The sequence below is a fragment of the Podarcis melisellensis genome, assembly GCF_964234715.1.
Source record: "Podarcis melisellensis genome assembly, chromosome: 5".
Classification (NCBI taxonomy): Eukaryota; Metazoa; Chordata; class Lepidosauria; order Squamata; family Lacertidae; genus Podarcis; species Podarcis melisellensis.
Window position 1 is genome coordinate 90732217 of NC_138537.1, and position 13835 is coordinate 90746051.

Below are 13835 nucleotides of genomic sequence, written 5' to 3' on the forward strand. Positions count from 1 at the left end.
GGATAGTCAGTTTGAAGTTGTTAGGAACATATAGGTCAGTAAAGAAACTAAGATTAAGAAACTGACAAGAAAAATTAACTGAAACTATAAACTTGTTCATGCTTATAAAAATAAACTTGATTATTTGTTAATGTTAACAACCGTCTGGACTCAGTGTGCACCCGAGAGAAACGGGTTGGTGGCAGCGGGAAAGCAATCACAGTGGTGGCACAGGGATCAACAGACCATCAAACGTCTGGGGACCCTGTGTGATCGCCGCAAAAGTGGTGTCAGCGGTAGGATCACATCAATACCTGCCACCACAAAAATGGTAGGCAAGCGGTAGGATAACAGCAATACCTGCCACACACACCAGAAAACCAGCACCAGTCAATTGTCCAGCAATAGCATTTTGTCCTAGCAGCAGTTTCTGACAAAGGAGACCAAGTTACAGTGGTCCAGGCCATTTGACTGCGGCCAAGTCTGCCATTCCTAGAAACGGGCACAGTTAGTGAAACTGTGCAGAAACATTCCTGGTCACAGCTGCCACCTGAGAATCCAGGAATCAAGTCAGATGCAGAACATTGGGAACCTGGTTTTTCAACAGTAGTGCAACCTTCTTCAAAACAGGTTCTGAATCTATTGCTGGATTGGCATCTAGAAAACCAGATTCATCCAGGAATGCCTGGAGCTGTGTAGCTACAACTCATGGCTCACTTAGAAATGGCACATAGGGTCGTAGGTTTCTGGTATGACGGGATCAAGGGAGTAATGGTGTTAACCACTACTTCACTGAAAGAAACATTTGCAATATTCACCCTCTTCTGACTGCTTTACACAGCCAAGACTGGCAAGCTTTTGGTGTGCATGGCTGCCTTCCTCTACCCACCACCTATAAAAAGTCTTTGAGAGGTGAACTGCCATCATTTTGGCTTCCTCTACTATCTGTCTCTACTGAGTACCATTTCAGAGTGCATTAGGGGGCCCACAAGTCTCCACCAAATAAAAGAACCTTCTTCTTCTTCTTATGCCACCCATCTAACTGGGCGGCTTCCAACAAATTATAAGGTAAAGGTAAAGGGACCCCTGACCAACAAGGCTCATTGGATTAAGCCTACCAAGTTCAAACTACTGTTTGTTTGCAACCACAGTTCTTCAGATGCCTATATGAAACACACAAGGGAGATGTGAATGCAATGCACTTTCTGCTTTGTTCCCTGGCAACTGACATTCAAAGGCACACTGCCTCTGAACTTGGGAGGGAGCAAACAGCCCCTGCGCCTAGTATCCATTAATAGCTCACTTTCCCATACATTTGTCCACCCTCCCTCTCTCCCACATACATATCCCTTTGCATCTAAAGCTAGCCAAGATATATAAAGCAACGGGGCTTTAGGTCTTAACTTCCAAGAGATGCTAATTATATGTTGCTTGATTATGATGACATATCACTATTATTTATTACTTCCTCCCCCGTGATTACTCTTGGTAGCAAAGTACCATATTTTTTGCTCTATAAGACTCATTTTTTTCCCTCCTAAAAAGTAAGGGGAAATGTGTGTGCGTCTTATGGAGCGAATGCAGGCTGCTCAGCTATCCCAGAAGCCAGAACAGCAAGACGGACTGCTGCTTTCTCTTGCTGTTCTAGCTTCTGAGATTCAGAATATTTTTTTTCTTGTTTTCCTCCTCCAAAAACTAGGTGCGTCTTGTGGTCTGGTGCGTCTTACAGAGCGAAAAATACGGTATATCGAGAAGGAAACCTGAACCCTCCTCTCCCTTGCCAGGATCTTGAAGAGCACTCCCGCTTGCATGCAGCAAGTCTTTGGGGCCAATGGGAGCCTTTCCCTATGCCTATCAAATGGGGAAGGGGGGGGAGGGCTATGCTTGTAATTAAATAAAGAAAAACTGACTGCAAGCAATGAAATTAGTGTCAAGTATAGTTAGGCCCTTAGGAGCAACCTCAGCATTATCGTATAAATTTAACTCTTTCGATTCTGGCCTACAATTAGTTCTGTGTACAGTTTAGCCCCAATTATCTACTTGGGTGGACGCGGGTGGCGCTGTGGTCTAAACCACTGAGCCTCTTGGGCTTGCTGATCAGAAGGTTGGCGGTTCGAATCCCTGCGATGGGGTGAGCTCCCGTTGCTCGGTCCCTGCTCCTGCCAACCTAGCAGTTCAAAAGCACGTCAAAGTGCAAGTAGATAAATAGGTACCACTCTGGCGGGAAGGTAAACGGCGTTTCCAGGTGCTGCTCTGGTTCACCAGAAGCGGCTTAGTCATGCTGGCCAGATGACATGGAAAAACAGTCTGCGGACAAATGCCGGCTCCCTTGGCCTGTAAAGCGAGATGAGCGCCGCAACTCCAGGAGATTCTTGAGAGTCCCATGGACTGCAAGAAGATCAACCCTATCCATTCTGAAGGAAATCAGCCCTGAGTGCTCACTGGGAGGACAGATCCTGAACCTGAGGCTCCAATACTTTGGCCACCTCATGAGAAGAGAAGACTCCCTGGAAAAGACCCTGATGTTGGGAAAGATGGAGGGCACAAGGAGAAGGGGACGACCGAGGACGAGATGGTTGGACAGTGTTCCGAAGCTACCAGCATGAGTTTGACCAAACTGCGGGAGGCAGTGGAAGACAGAAGTGCCTAGCATGCTCTGGTCCATGGGGTCACAAAGAGTCGGACATGACTAAACAACAACAACCTTTTTAGGCAATCACTTGGGAGAATAGGTTGGGGAGAGAAATGTGACCCTGTTGGATTCTCCTGGAGCATTCAGTGCCTTTCTTGACTACTGACTATCTGTACGATATCCTTCTAGGATGCCTTGCGAGGATGAGATTAGGAGGCACTGTTTGGCAGTGGTTCCACTTGTACCTGCGAGGCTGATCCCAGAAGGTGTGCTGGGAGACTTGATGTTCCACCCAATGGCCATTGGCTTCCAGCTTGCCACAAGGTTCCATCTCGTCTCCCTTGCTTTTCAACATCTACATGGAAACAGTGGGAGAAGTTATCTGAAAGTTTGGGCTGAAGAACCATACGTTTGTGGCACTTCTCAGGGTTTTTTTTTTTAATCTTCTATTGTGTGGAAAACCATAGCTTTTACTATACGGACCTTTGTTGGCAAGGTGAGGTCCGTATAGTAAAAGCTATGGTTTTCCCAGTACTGTAGTGATGTATCAAAGTGCGAGCTGGACCATAAAGAAGGCTGATCACCAAAGAATTGATGCTTTTGGATTATGGTGCTGGTGGAGACTCTTGAGAGTCCCATGGACTGCAAGAAGATCAAACCTCTCCATTCTAAAGAAAATCAGCCCTGAGTGCTCACTGGGAGGACAGATCATGAAGCTGAGGCTCCAATACTTTGGCCACATGAGAAGAGAAGACTCCATGGGAAAGATCCTGATGTTGGGAAAGACAGAGGACGAGATGGTTGGATAGTGTTCTCAAAGCTACCAGCATGAGTTTGACCAAACTGTGGGAGGCAGTGGAAGACAGGAGTGCCTGGCGTGCTCTGGTCCATGGGGTCACAAAGAGTCGGACTCAACTAAACAACTAAACAACAAATTGTGTGGAGGTAACAGAAGCAACACTCAATTAATTCAGGAATGAGAGAGATAAACAAACGGAACTTGAACCATATAAGATGGAGACACTATTGGAAATTTGTGCGAAGATTTTTAACCTATTCTGAACAGGACTGCACTACTCCTGATGCAGCCGGAGAGTAACTGGAGCTGGTTGTCTATCTGTTTCATTGATTTAGAGTGCAGGGGCTGACCTTTAAAGCCTTAAATGGCCTCACAGAGGCCCGGTTGGTTCATATGGGGGTTTTTGAAATAAAATGTGTTGTCGTCCCCCAGAAACTCCCATATGAACTCATGAAATTGAGGCAAACGGGGGAGAAAAATGCAGTCTTCTGGGTTGCGGTATTTATTCTCTCCCAAGTTAAATCCACTAGGCTCCCTCTTATTTTTACAGACAAGAAGGATGACAATATTAAACTACCACTATTCATTATGGAGAGATGAGAGGACCCACAACTGAACTGACGCGCTGGGGAGTAATTCAGAGACAGAGGCATTTTTACTTGTTTCAGGGTGGATGCAAATACACTTTTCCTTTTCCCAGTCATCAGAGGCATCTGAAGTCTTTGCACCCCCAGAACTGAATGCACCGGAGCCGGGGTAGAGCCGTTCTGAAATTCCCCCTCACAACAGTGTTGTCAAATGTTATCTCCCCTCCTTGGTCAGAGAAAACATTTTCTGCCAAATTGAAGAGGAAGTCAGTGCCAAATGGCTGGTACCTGTGCAATCACAAATTCTCCTCTGCCCCCCCCCCTCCACAGTCCTCAGAGCAGTTTTGCCATTTGCTACAAACTTCAGTTTTCCTTTTTAAAAAATATGTCTATTAAAATTAAAAGCAGGCAAGATTGCTGGTAGAACGGAGGGAAAAATAAAGACGGAAAATGCAACCAGTAAGTTCTGGATACTAATCGACAGCTGGGGGGGGGGACTGCACCAAAGTCCCTTCAGAATGGGACCATGAAGGTCCCATTTCCTGCAAAATTATAATGTGCAAGGCTGGATTTTCTAAGGAAATGAGCAACCCAAGCTCATTTGCTGTTCATAATCAGGTGGCATGGAGGGGAGGATAAACTGTCTGGAATAGTCAACGATAATTAGTGCTTGCTGCAGTTTGTGTGCATAAGCTTTAGCAGGGCACGGTTGATCTGTTTAACTAGCAAGCACTTGGCCTTGATGGTCATATAACGCTTTGAGTGATCACTATGGACATTTATAACGGCTAGTTAGCCAGGCAAGATATCGTGGTCCAGGCATTCTGGTGTGGCTGGTAGCGTGTCCTCTCGGGTCTATGCTGAAAAAGCACCTCTCTCTGAGCTCTTCCACCAGCTGGGGGAGGCGCCTGCCATAGGAGGCATGCACAGAGCACATGTAAAAGAGGCATGCACAGGCAAAGAGCTCCCCTCTCTGCCACAAGATGTGTGTACTGCACAGAGTATGTAGTGCTTTGAGCACACCTGCCAGAATGGAATGTGCATGGATTTGGCTCCGATTGCAAAAGCTAACTCGGGGCCGCAGTGCTTGCATGCTCTGGGCTGCAGGAGCTTCCTCCCCCGGAGGCCGCTTGCCAACTTTGCACCTCCGCGAAGCGAAACCTGCGACAGTCCCCGCTTGGCTGACCCTGCCTGCAGCCTCCAGCCACGTCCCTGGGAAATAGGAGACTCCTAGACACAAGGCGGCTCCCTCTGCCCGGCAGCTGCTCTGCTCTTCAGACATGCTGCCCCCTCCCCCAAACGCAGCGAGGCAGGCTCGCCCGTCCGCTGGTTGAAAGTGGCAACGCTCGCCTGGCGCGCGTCACGTGTGAACGCTGCCCCGCGAGGTCTCAAGCTGCAAGGACTAGCGAAATCCGAGTTCTGCGCCAAGCCGCAGTAAACTCGCGCAAAGGCCCTTCGCCCAAGTTTCCCTGCCCCGCCACTGCTGCGGAGTGACTCCGAATCGCTGGCGTAAAGAGGAAGGCGCGCATCTTCCGCAGGAGGGACCTTGCGGAGGAGATGCTCTCTTTTCTCCCACCCGCAAGCAGGAACGTGCCCGGCGCTGGGGGGAGCCTAGCCCCCGATCTGGAGGCGATCAGGCCGGCTTGGCTTGGCCCGGAAAGGCGCCCCATCTCCGGCCCGCAGAGGGCTCCCTTCCCTCTCTCGCGCGCGTCTGCTGCGCGCTCCGGCTCGGCGATGGAGATGCAGCCGGGCGCGCCGTCGGTGCTGCGGCGAAGGGAGCATCCGCCGCCTCCTGCCGGTACCGCGAAGGCGCATCCAGGCTCCCCCGATCCTCCCTGCTGTGCACCGGGAGAGGCGTTGGGGGGGGAGTTAAGGCGATCGCTTCCGGTTCTTTCCCAACCCCCCGTGTCCGCAACCGCGATCGCGCTTACCGGCCATTGTCCCGTAGACCATCTGCGTCCAGGGCTGGTGTTTGAGCCCTCGGAAGGCGGTGTTGGGGATCCTCTCCATGATGCCCTCGTAGAAGATGCGGCGCACCGCTTCCTGCTCGGAAGGGTGAAACTCCCTGATGCAGACGCCCTTTTTCTGGTCCTCGCCGTCGGGCGCGGGGCTCGGCGGCGGAGGCTGCGGCTGCAGCTGCGGCCCGGCGGCGGGCGATCCGGATCCGGCCCTCGAGGAAGGCCACATCTGAGCGGACGAGGAGACCAGCAAGCTCTCCTTTTTGGCTCCTGAAATCGAGTCATGATCTTCCGCCACTATCTTAGTCTCACAAACCATTTTGGGAGACAGACAATGCATGCAAACCGGCCGAGGAGGGGGGTGGGAAAGGGGGGGCTTAGGAAATGTCGGGTGGGGTGGGGGGGAGAAAAGGAAAAGGGGGGAGAAAAAAGGGGGGAGAAGCTTGCCTGCCAAGAGGCTGCTCTACGATCGCAGCTTTTTTTTTTTAATGGTGCGGAGGCGGCGGTGGCGAAGGGAGAAAGGAGCTCCGCCGCATTTTGGAGAAGTATTTATAATGCAGCAGAGCCGATTGCCGCTTGCAAGGGGGTCCTTTCCCCCCCCCGGCTCCTAGCGCCCTTTCCCCATTGGTTGTTGCGTTCGCTGGCTGGTGGGGCCGGGGGCGTGGCGGGCCGGGGGAACGCCTCCTCTCCCGGTGCTCTTGGTGGCAAATTACTACAGGCTTCGTTGCGCCCCCCCCCTTTGATGTCACCTTTCAGCGCTCCCAGTTTCCTGCTGAGCATTACAGAAATCCTGTGCCAAACTGTTAGATGTGGCGCCTCGCTGGGGGAGAAGAAGGCGACTGACTTCGCTTGCTAGGGTGGGGGGGGGGAAGGTGGGAAGGCTCGGGGGGCGGGTCGAGGGGGCTGCAACTTCCAGCAGCTTGCCGTGTTTCCACTTCAAACGACACTCGAGCGAGGGGAAAGGGAATCTAGGAGCAGAATGCTGCAAACGAACTGCATTCTTCATTTCAGCGCGAGGACATGCATGTATATACATATATATGCATGCGCGACTTTTGGTTTCTGTGAACGAGGGGGAGACAATTTATTCGAATGCACACTTCAGATATAAATCAGATCCGCAGCTTTTATTTTTGCAATTTTTTGGCTTTGAATTAATTTCCTGCCGTGGGGATATAGAAGATACATTTGTGGGAGCCCCAGAGCGGATCGTGGTGCTCTGCAGATGTGGTTGGACTATTTCTTTATTATTATTATTATTATTATTACTACAGTATTAAAGATTTTCTTGTTTTACAGAAGTATGTGTAATGTCTCTCGTATTTTTTCCGTGTAACATTTTTACAAATCAGTTTCATTTGTTGAGACATTGGGGGGGAGATGGGGGGTCGGGTGGCGATGTTTCTCTTTTGCTTAACGTATGTAGGGTTTGGTCTCAGCGTTTGGTGGGACGACTTCTGAAGCCCACCACCACTGATCATCGGCCACGCTAGCAACATCTGGAGCTGCCCCCCGTCCAGACTCCACATGCAGCAAATCCCTCCCCCGCGCGCGCCCTTGACTAGCCCGGATCCGTTCGCGTCCACTTGGTTAAGTCAATCCATCTAAGGTGAGCGCGCGTCCGGGATGGCGGCCTTTCAGAAGACGCGAGATCCTCGTCTGAAGGGTTCCTTTAGGACCCGCGCCCCTCTTGAGGGATGATGAATCCCACCCCCGTGGGGTTCCCACGAGTGAAAGTGACATCGCTTATTCTCTTCCGCGGAGACTCCGATCCCAGCTGCTCTCCTCCTGCTCCGCGGTGATTGGATGAGTCATTCACCACTGCGGTAGTGCGGAAGGGGCTCTTAACGCTTTCCTGCGCTTGTGCGCAAAAATCCCCGGGGCTCGTCGCTGCTGCGCAAGGCTCCACAAGGCTGCGGAGAGCCGGGGGAGAGGCAGACCAGGAGACCCTCTCCGCGCGTGGCGAAGGCGGGCTTCAGAAAGAGGGGGGGGCGGGTTGTTTTCTTTATTTTAAAAAAAGGTTACCATATTGCCTTTCTTTCCCCTCTATGCCCAGCAGAAACCTCGGCGGGTCAGCCCTTTTTGGAGAGCCCGAGACCTTTGCGGGCACAGGGGCGGCGCGAAGCTCGCGTCTCCCTTTGTCTCCTCAGGAAACGCGTCCCGGACCCTCGCCTGCCCGAAATGAGCTCTCCAAAGCGCGGGCTTCTGCTCCCCTTTCTGCGTTTGCGCTGCCCGGAGCGAAATAAGAAGAGGCTCCCTCTTCCTCGCTCGGGAACCCGTTTCTCCCTCGGACCACGAGCGGGCGAGCTGGGGGTGGAAAGGGCGCGGGGAGAGCGAGGCGAGGCGCTGAGGCGACGTGGAGTTGCGCGGACCGGCCGCCGGCCTCCCCAGCGCGCCTGCTTTTCCTCAGAGGCTGCAGAAAAACATTCGACGGCCGGTCATCTCTTAGTGGAGGGGGGCCGAGCGGAACCTCCTCCTTTCCCTCAGGCAGCGACATTTTTCTGCTCGGCGAAACGCCCCACAGCCCGGGCAGCGCCGCCGAGCCACGGGGCTGCCTCCCGTCACTTTCCTTCCAGCGCCCTTTGGGGCAAAAATCGCCAGCGAGGAAGGGGCGACTCCTTCGGGATTCACGGAGGAAGGGAGGGAGGGTCTCTTTCTTCTCCCCTCCTTCCGCCGGCCGCCTCCTCTTCCCCGCCGCTTTGCCTGCGCCTCCCTTGCCCCCCCCCTCCTCCTCTAGTATGTGGCCCATTTTATTTCTGCCGCAAAATCCAGCGGCAAAGCGTCGCCCCCCTCCCCAGGACTGTACCACTCCAGGTGACGCAGGGGTGCCAACTCGAATAAAATATGGGGGGGGCTCAGCAAGGTAAGCCCCACCCCGCGCTATCGACCACAAGACGCTCCAATTGAATAGCGAGGCCCATCGACTTGGGGGGGGGGGAAGGGGCTAGCAGCCCCCTCAAATGTTTTATTGGGGGGGGCGAAGGGACCTCGACCCCTAGGAGCTGGTTCCTATGAGCACGTCCGAAAAAACGCCCATCCCCTTGGAAGCCCAACCTGTCGCCTGCTTTAACCGGCTTTTATTTCTGCTGCAGGTATCGCTGCGCAGGAGTCTCCCCCCATCGCAGCTCGCCTCCGCGCCCTCCTGCAGCTGACAGGCCAAGGCGCATGCGCAGCTTTGGTGGGGGTCCCGAGCCCCGCCGCCTGCCTAGAGAGGATGCGGCGCTGCAGCGGGAGAGGGCGTGGAGTGGGGAGGGCGCCGCGCCCTCTCTTCGCCGGCCGAGCCTGCTTCTTTGCGGAGGAGCGGCAGAAAGCCGCCTCCTCCCGGGCGGGGAGCATGCGCCTTGGCGGGGGGGAGTGCTGTCAACAGTGGCGTAGCGTGGGTTGTGAGCACCCTGTGCAAGGCAAGTAATTTGCACCCCCTAACCCGAGGAGTTGCACCCCCTAACCCTAACCCCCAGATGTTGCGGCCGGTGCGGTCGGCCCCCCCTGCACCCCTCACGCTACGCCACTGGCTGTCAAGATGCTTGTTGTTGTTGAGTCGTTTAGTCGTGTCCGACTCTTCGTGACCCCCTGGACCAGAGAACGCCAGGCACCGCTGTCCTCCACTGCCTCCCGCAGTTTGGTCAAACTCATGCTGGTACCTTCGAGAACACTGTCCAACCATCTCGTCCTCTGTCGTCCCCTTCTCCTTGTGCCCTCCATCTTTCCCAACATCAGGGTCTTTTCCAGGGAGTCTTCTCTTCTCATGAGGTGGCCAAAGTATTGGAGCCTCAGCTTCAGGATCTATCCTTCCAGTAAGCACTCAGGGCTGATTTCCTTCACCATGGATAGGTTTGATCTTCTTGCAGTCCATGGGACTCTCAAGAGTCTCCTCCAGCACCATAATTCAAAAGCATCAATTCTTCGGCAATCAGCCTTCTTTATGGTCCAGCTCTCACTTCCATACATCACTACTGGGAAAACCATAGCTTTAACTATACATTAACCATGAGATGATTGGACAGTGTTCTCGAAGCTACCAGCATGAGTTTGACCAAACTGCGGGAGGCAGTGGAAGACGGGAGTGTCTGGCGTGCTCTGGTCCAGGGGGTCATGAAGAGTCGGACGCAACTAAACGACTAAACAACAACAAAAAGGGCTAGTGATTACAGTGGTACCTCAGGTTACAGACGCTTCAGGTTACAGACTCCGCTAACACAGAAATAGTACCTTGTGTTAAGAACTTTGCTTCAGGATGAGAACAGAAATCGGGCTTCGGTGGCGCTGTGGCAGCAGGAGGCACCATTAGCTAAAGTGGTGCTTAACCTTTTCAGGTTAAGAACAGACCTCCAGAATGAATGAAGTTCTTAACCCGAGGTACCACTGTACAACTACGGTACTCACCTCTCTTTCTTTCTCTTACGCTTCTCCTTTGCTAATGCTTGCGCTGTCCCATCAGACCTGATCAACCATGTTTTAGATGTGAAAGAGTAAGGATGACAGCTTCCTCTTAACTCTTGGCGACATCCACTGCGCGTCTGCTTGCAAGCAAACTTTGGGGGGGGTTAGTACACAGTGTGTTCAGGGCCACGTTTGCCTATGCCTGTCCTACGGGGCTAAGGTCCCTTCAGCACCCCACCTCCAGTCAATTATTTGAGGCGGCTGGGCCTCCCCAAAGTTGATGGTCCAATGATGTGAGTGCGCCGCTTCTTGTGATCGATTATGCAGGGCGGGGCTTATCTGCCCCCTGTGGGGATGTTCAGGGTGGCAGGAGAGGATATATTGTTTATTAATATCCTTCCTAACTTGCACCAGCAAGTTCCTTTACTTAGCAGACAGAGTGCATTCCCCTTTACACTGTGGATAGCTGGTTGCAGGCTTGTGTGAGCCTCTCACTATTATACAGTTCAATCTGTCTCAGATTGAATTGTGAGTTCCTGGTAAATTCCCTTGAATAAAGACACCGCATTCTTATTCAGAGTTAATAAAAGAAGTTTACTCACATCAGTTCACAGTTGGATTCCTGAAGGCAGACTTAGTTACAAATATGTTCATGTGGGTCTATCCCATATGGGGGAATAATCCCAGTGCTTCTGCTAGCTGAAAAGCAAGCACAGCATTCCTACCAAAAAGCTGGTCAGACGTAGAAGGAAGTCCAAAAAGAGAGAGTGCTGCGTGCCTCATCCTTTTGTTACCTGGACAGGTAAAGTCACACCCACCTTCTATCATATGCAGAAGGAAGGATGTTCCTTTTTAAAAATATTTTTATTAGTTTTTTTAACATATCATTTTCAACAGTAATTAAACATACTTTTACATCTTATTCAAATTTTTGACTTCCATCAATCCTGTCTGAAAATTTTCCAATCTAATCTCTCAGTATGCATTTCTTATCTTCCCTATTACATTTCAAACTCATAACCAATATCTCTATCTTTTTCTACATTGTAACACTTCGTATATTTCTCCTTACAAAACCTCTTGTAGTCCTACTAACGTAATTTGTTGGTTACAGTTGCTCTTCAAATAATTCATATACTTCTTCCAATCTTCTGTAAATCTCTGGTCCCGCAGGTTTCGAATCCTTCCTGTCATTTTGTCCAATTCTGCCTAGTCCATTAATTTCGTCTGCCATTCTTCTTTTGTCGGAATTTCTTCTTGTTTCCATTTCTGGGCTAACAATACTCTTGCCGCAGTTGTTGCATATAAAAACAATTTAACATCTTGCCTATTAATGTCCTGACCTATAATACCAAGTAAAAATGCTTCTGGTTTTTTAATAAATATATATATTTCAACAAAAGGAAGGATGTTCCAGCCAGGAGGAACAGGAAGTTTTGACCAAAGATCCCTCCACGTGTTTTCTCTAGCATTACAAGGAATGTTGTACTTGACTGCTCCTCGTGGATCACATCCCCCCACACATACCCCCCCCCCCAATATTTTATTCAAGCTGCCACCCTCTTGGCCAATACGGTAACAATTGGATCAGTAGAAATTCCTAATAAATCCCTATTTATTTGACTTCTTTAAAAAATGAAAGCCATTCAGATCTATTCCCTAAAGGTCCTGCCTTGCATGCAGCTGTTCTAACTGCTAGATCTTTTTTTTTAAAAAAAAAAGAAAATATGATGACTGACCGCACAACTGTAAGGCAGGTGCAGAACTTGACACAAATAGGTGTAGTTCTCGATTATTATTTTTTAAATGCAGGAAGCTCTTCGCTGTTTATTTTTTAACACAGATCACCTGAAATCCAAGTCCAGTGTGGCCTAATGGTTAAGAGTGTTGGGCTATGACCTGGGAGACCAGGGTTCGAATCTCCATGAAGCTCCCTGGGTGACCATCTCTTAGCCAAACAAGGTTGTTGTGCGGATGAAATGGGGAGGGGAACTGCATACACCACTTTGGAAGATAAATGTCCCAAATAAGAGTTATTTGGGCTGAAATCTGGGACTGTCTCCAGTCCCCTTGATTAGGAACAAATTAGGATCACGCTAGCAGGATTTTCCAACAGTATGGATTTTCAAAACAGTATTGCAAGTTCTGTAGTTACCAGCGTGAGAAATGGTCACATTAGTTTGTTGCTGCAAAAGCAATAAAGTCTTGTGTCACCTGAAAGACTAACAAATATATCGTTGCAAACGTTTAAAGGTAAAGGGACCCCTGACCATTAGGTCAAGTCGTGACCGACTCTGGGGTTGCGGCGCTCATCTCGCTTTATTGGCTGAAGAAGCCGGTGTACAGCTTCCGGGTCATGTGGCCAGCATGACCAAGCTGCTTCTGGCGAACCAGAGCAGTGCACGGAAACGCCGTTTACCTTCCCGCCAGAGCGGTACCTATTTATCTACTTGCACTTTTATGTGCTTTCGAACTGCTAGGTTGGCAGGAGCAGGGACCGAGCAACAGGAGCTCACCCCGTTGAGGGGATTCGAACTGCCGACCTTCTGATCGGCAAGTCCTAGGCTGTGTGACGCTGCAGTAAATTAGTTTTTAAGTTGCCACAGGCCTCTGTTGTAAGTTTTTAAAGACTGTTTCTGCTAAGACTTCAGCCCCATATAGCCTTTGAATTCATCCAGTTTACTTTTTAAGTAAACACAGCGTTGTGCTTGCAGATTGTAATTTATCAAAAATTCAAAATATCAGCATCCAAAGCTTTTTTGCCTTTCATTGCATGTCAGTTATTTCCCCTGGTCTGATGCTTATAAAACAGTATAATCGTCGTTCTGCAGATTACTTAATTTGCATAGTTTATGCAAATGAATGGAAACATTTATTTCATCTTCCTTTCAAACTATTCTAGTTATAACCATAGCCCACCCTGATCATTAGTGCTACCCTGGAAATGTTTTACCACTTAATTCTGCTGGTATAATTATCACTAGGATATAATGGAGCCCTTGAAAGTGGCTTTGATTTATTGACATCAAATTCAATGACATCAAATGTGTTGTTGAGTTGTTGTTCTGGGAGTGTATACCTTCCAAGCCAACGGAGGTGTGTCCCCCAGTTTTGACTGTTGCAAAGAAGTCTGGAAACAGGAAATGAGATGTCTTGAAGATCTCATGCAGCTTTGTGAGATAACCATCCGCGTAGTTCTCTTATCACTTCCTGAGGTGGAGGGAAGTTTGTGCACACGCTAGCCTGGTGGCTGGTCTGGTGTAGATTGGACTGCTCTTTGATGGAAGGGCAAATATCACTCTTTAATAACTCCTTGGTGTTCTTTGGTTTGGGACATCTGCTATGAAATTAAGACTAAGGTTCCCTTTAGGGCAGTGGCGTAGCGTGGGGGGTGCAGGGGGACCGGCTGCACATCTGGGGGGCAACATCTGGGGGCGCGCTCGCACTCGCAGCTCTCTGCCCCTACCTGGCTCACTCACTTTCTCTCACTGCAATGCTGG

General features: G+C 50.3%; 1 protein-coding gene across 5 annotated transcripts in view; it reads right to left on the bottom strand.

The window, feature by feature from the left end:
* NAT8L (N-acetyltransferase 8 like) overlaps positions 1–6802 on the bottom strand; it is a 39945-nt gene extending 33143 nt beyond the window's left edge. For 4 of the 5 annotated variants that reach the window (XR_014168483.1, XR_014168484.1, XR_014168485.1 and 1 more), the window contains exon 1: positions 5929–6802. Coding sequence is in view for 2 of the 5 variants with exons in the window: in XM_081911876.1 (XP_081768002.1) it covers positions 5929–6295 (367 nt within the window). In the remaining 3 variants the exon portion in view is untranslated. The remainder of the gene's footprint in view (positions 1–5928) is intronic. The other variant, XM_081911875.1, reaches the window with a different exon arrangement.
* Between the last annotated feature and the right edge of the window lie 7033 nt (positions 6803–13835).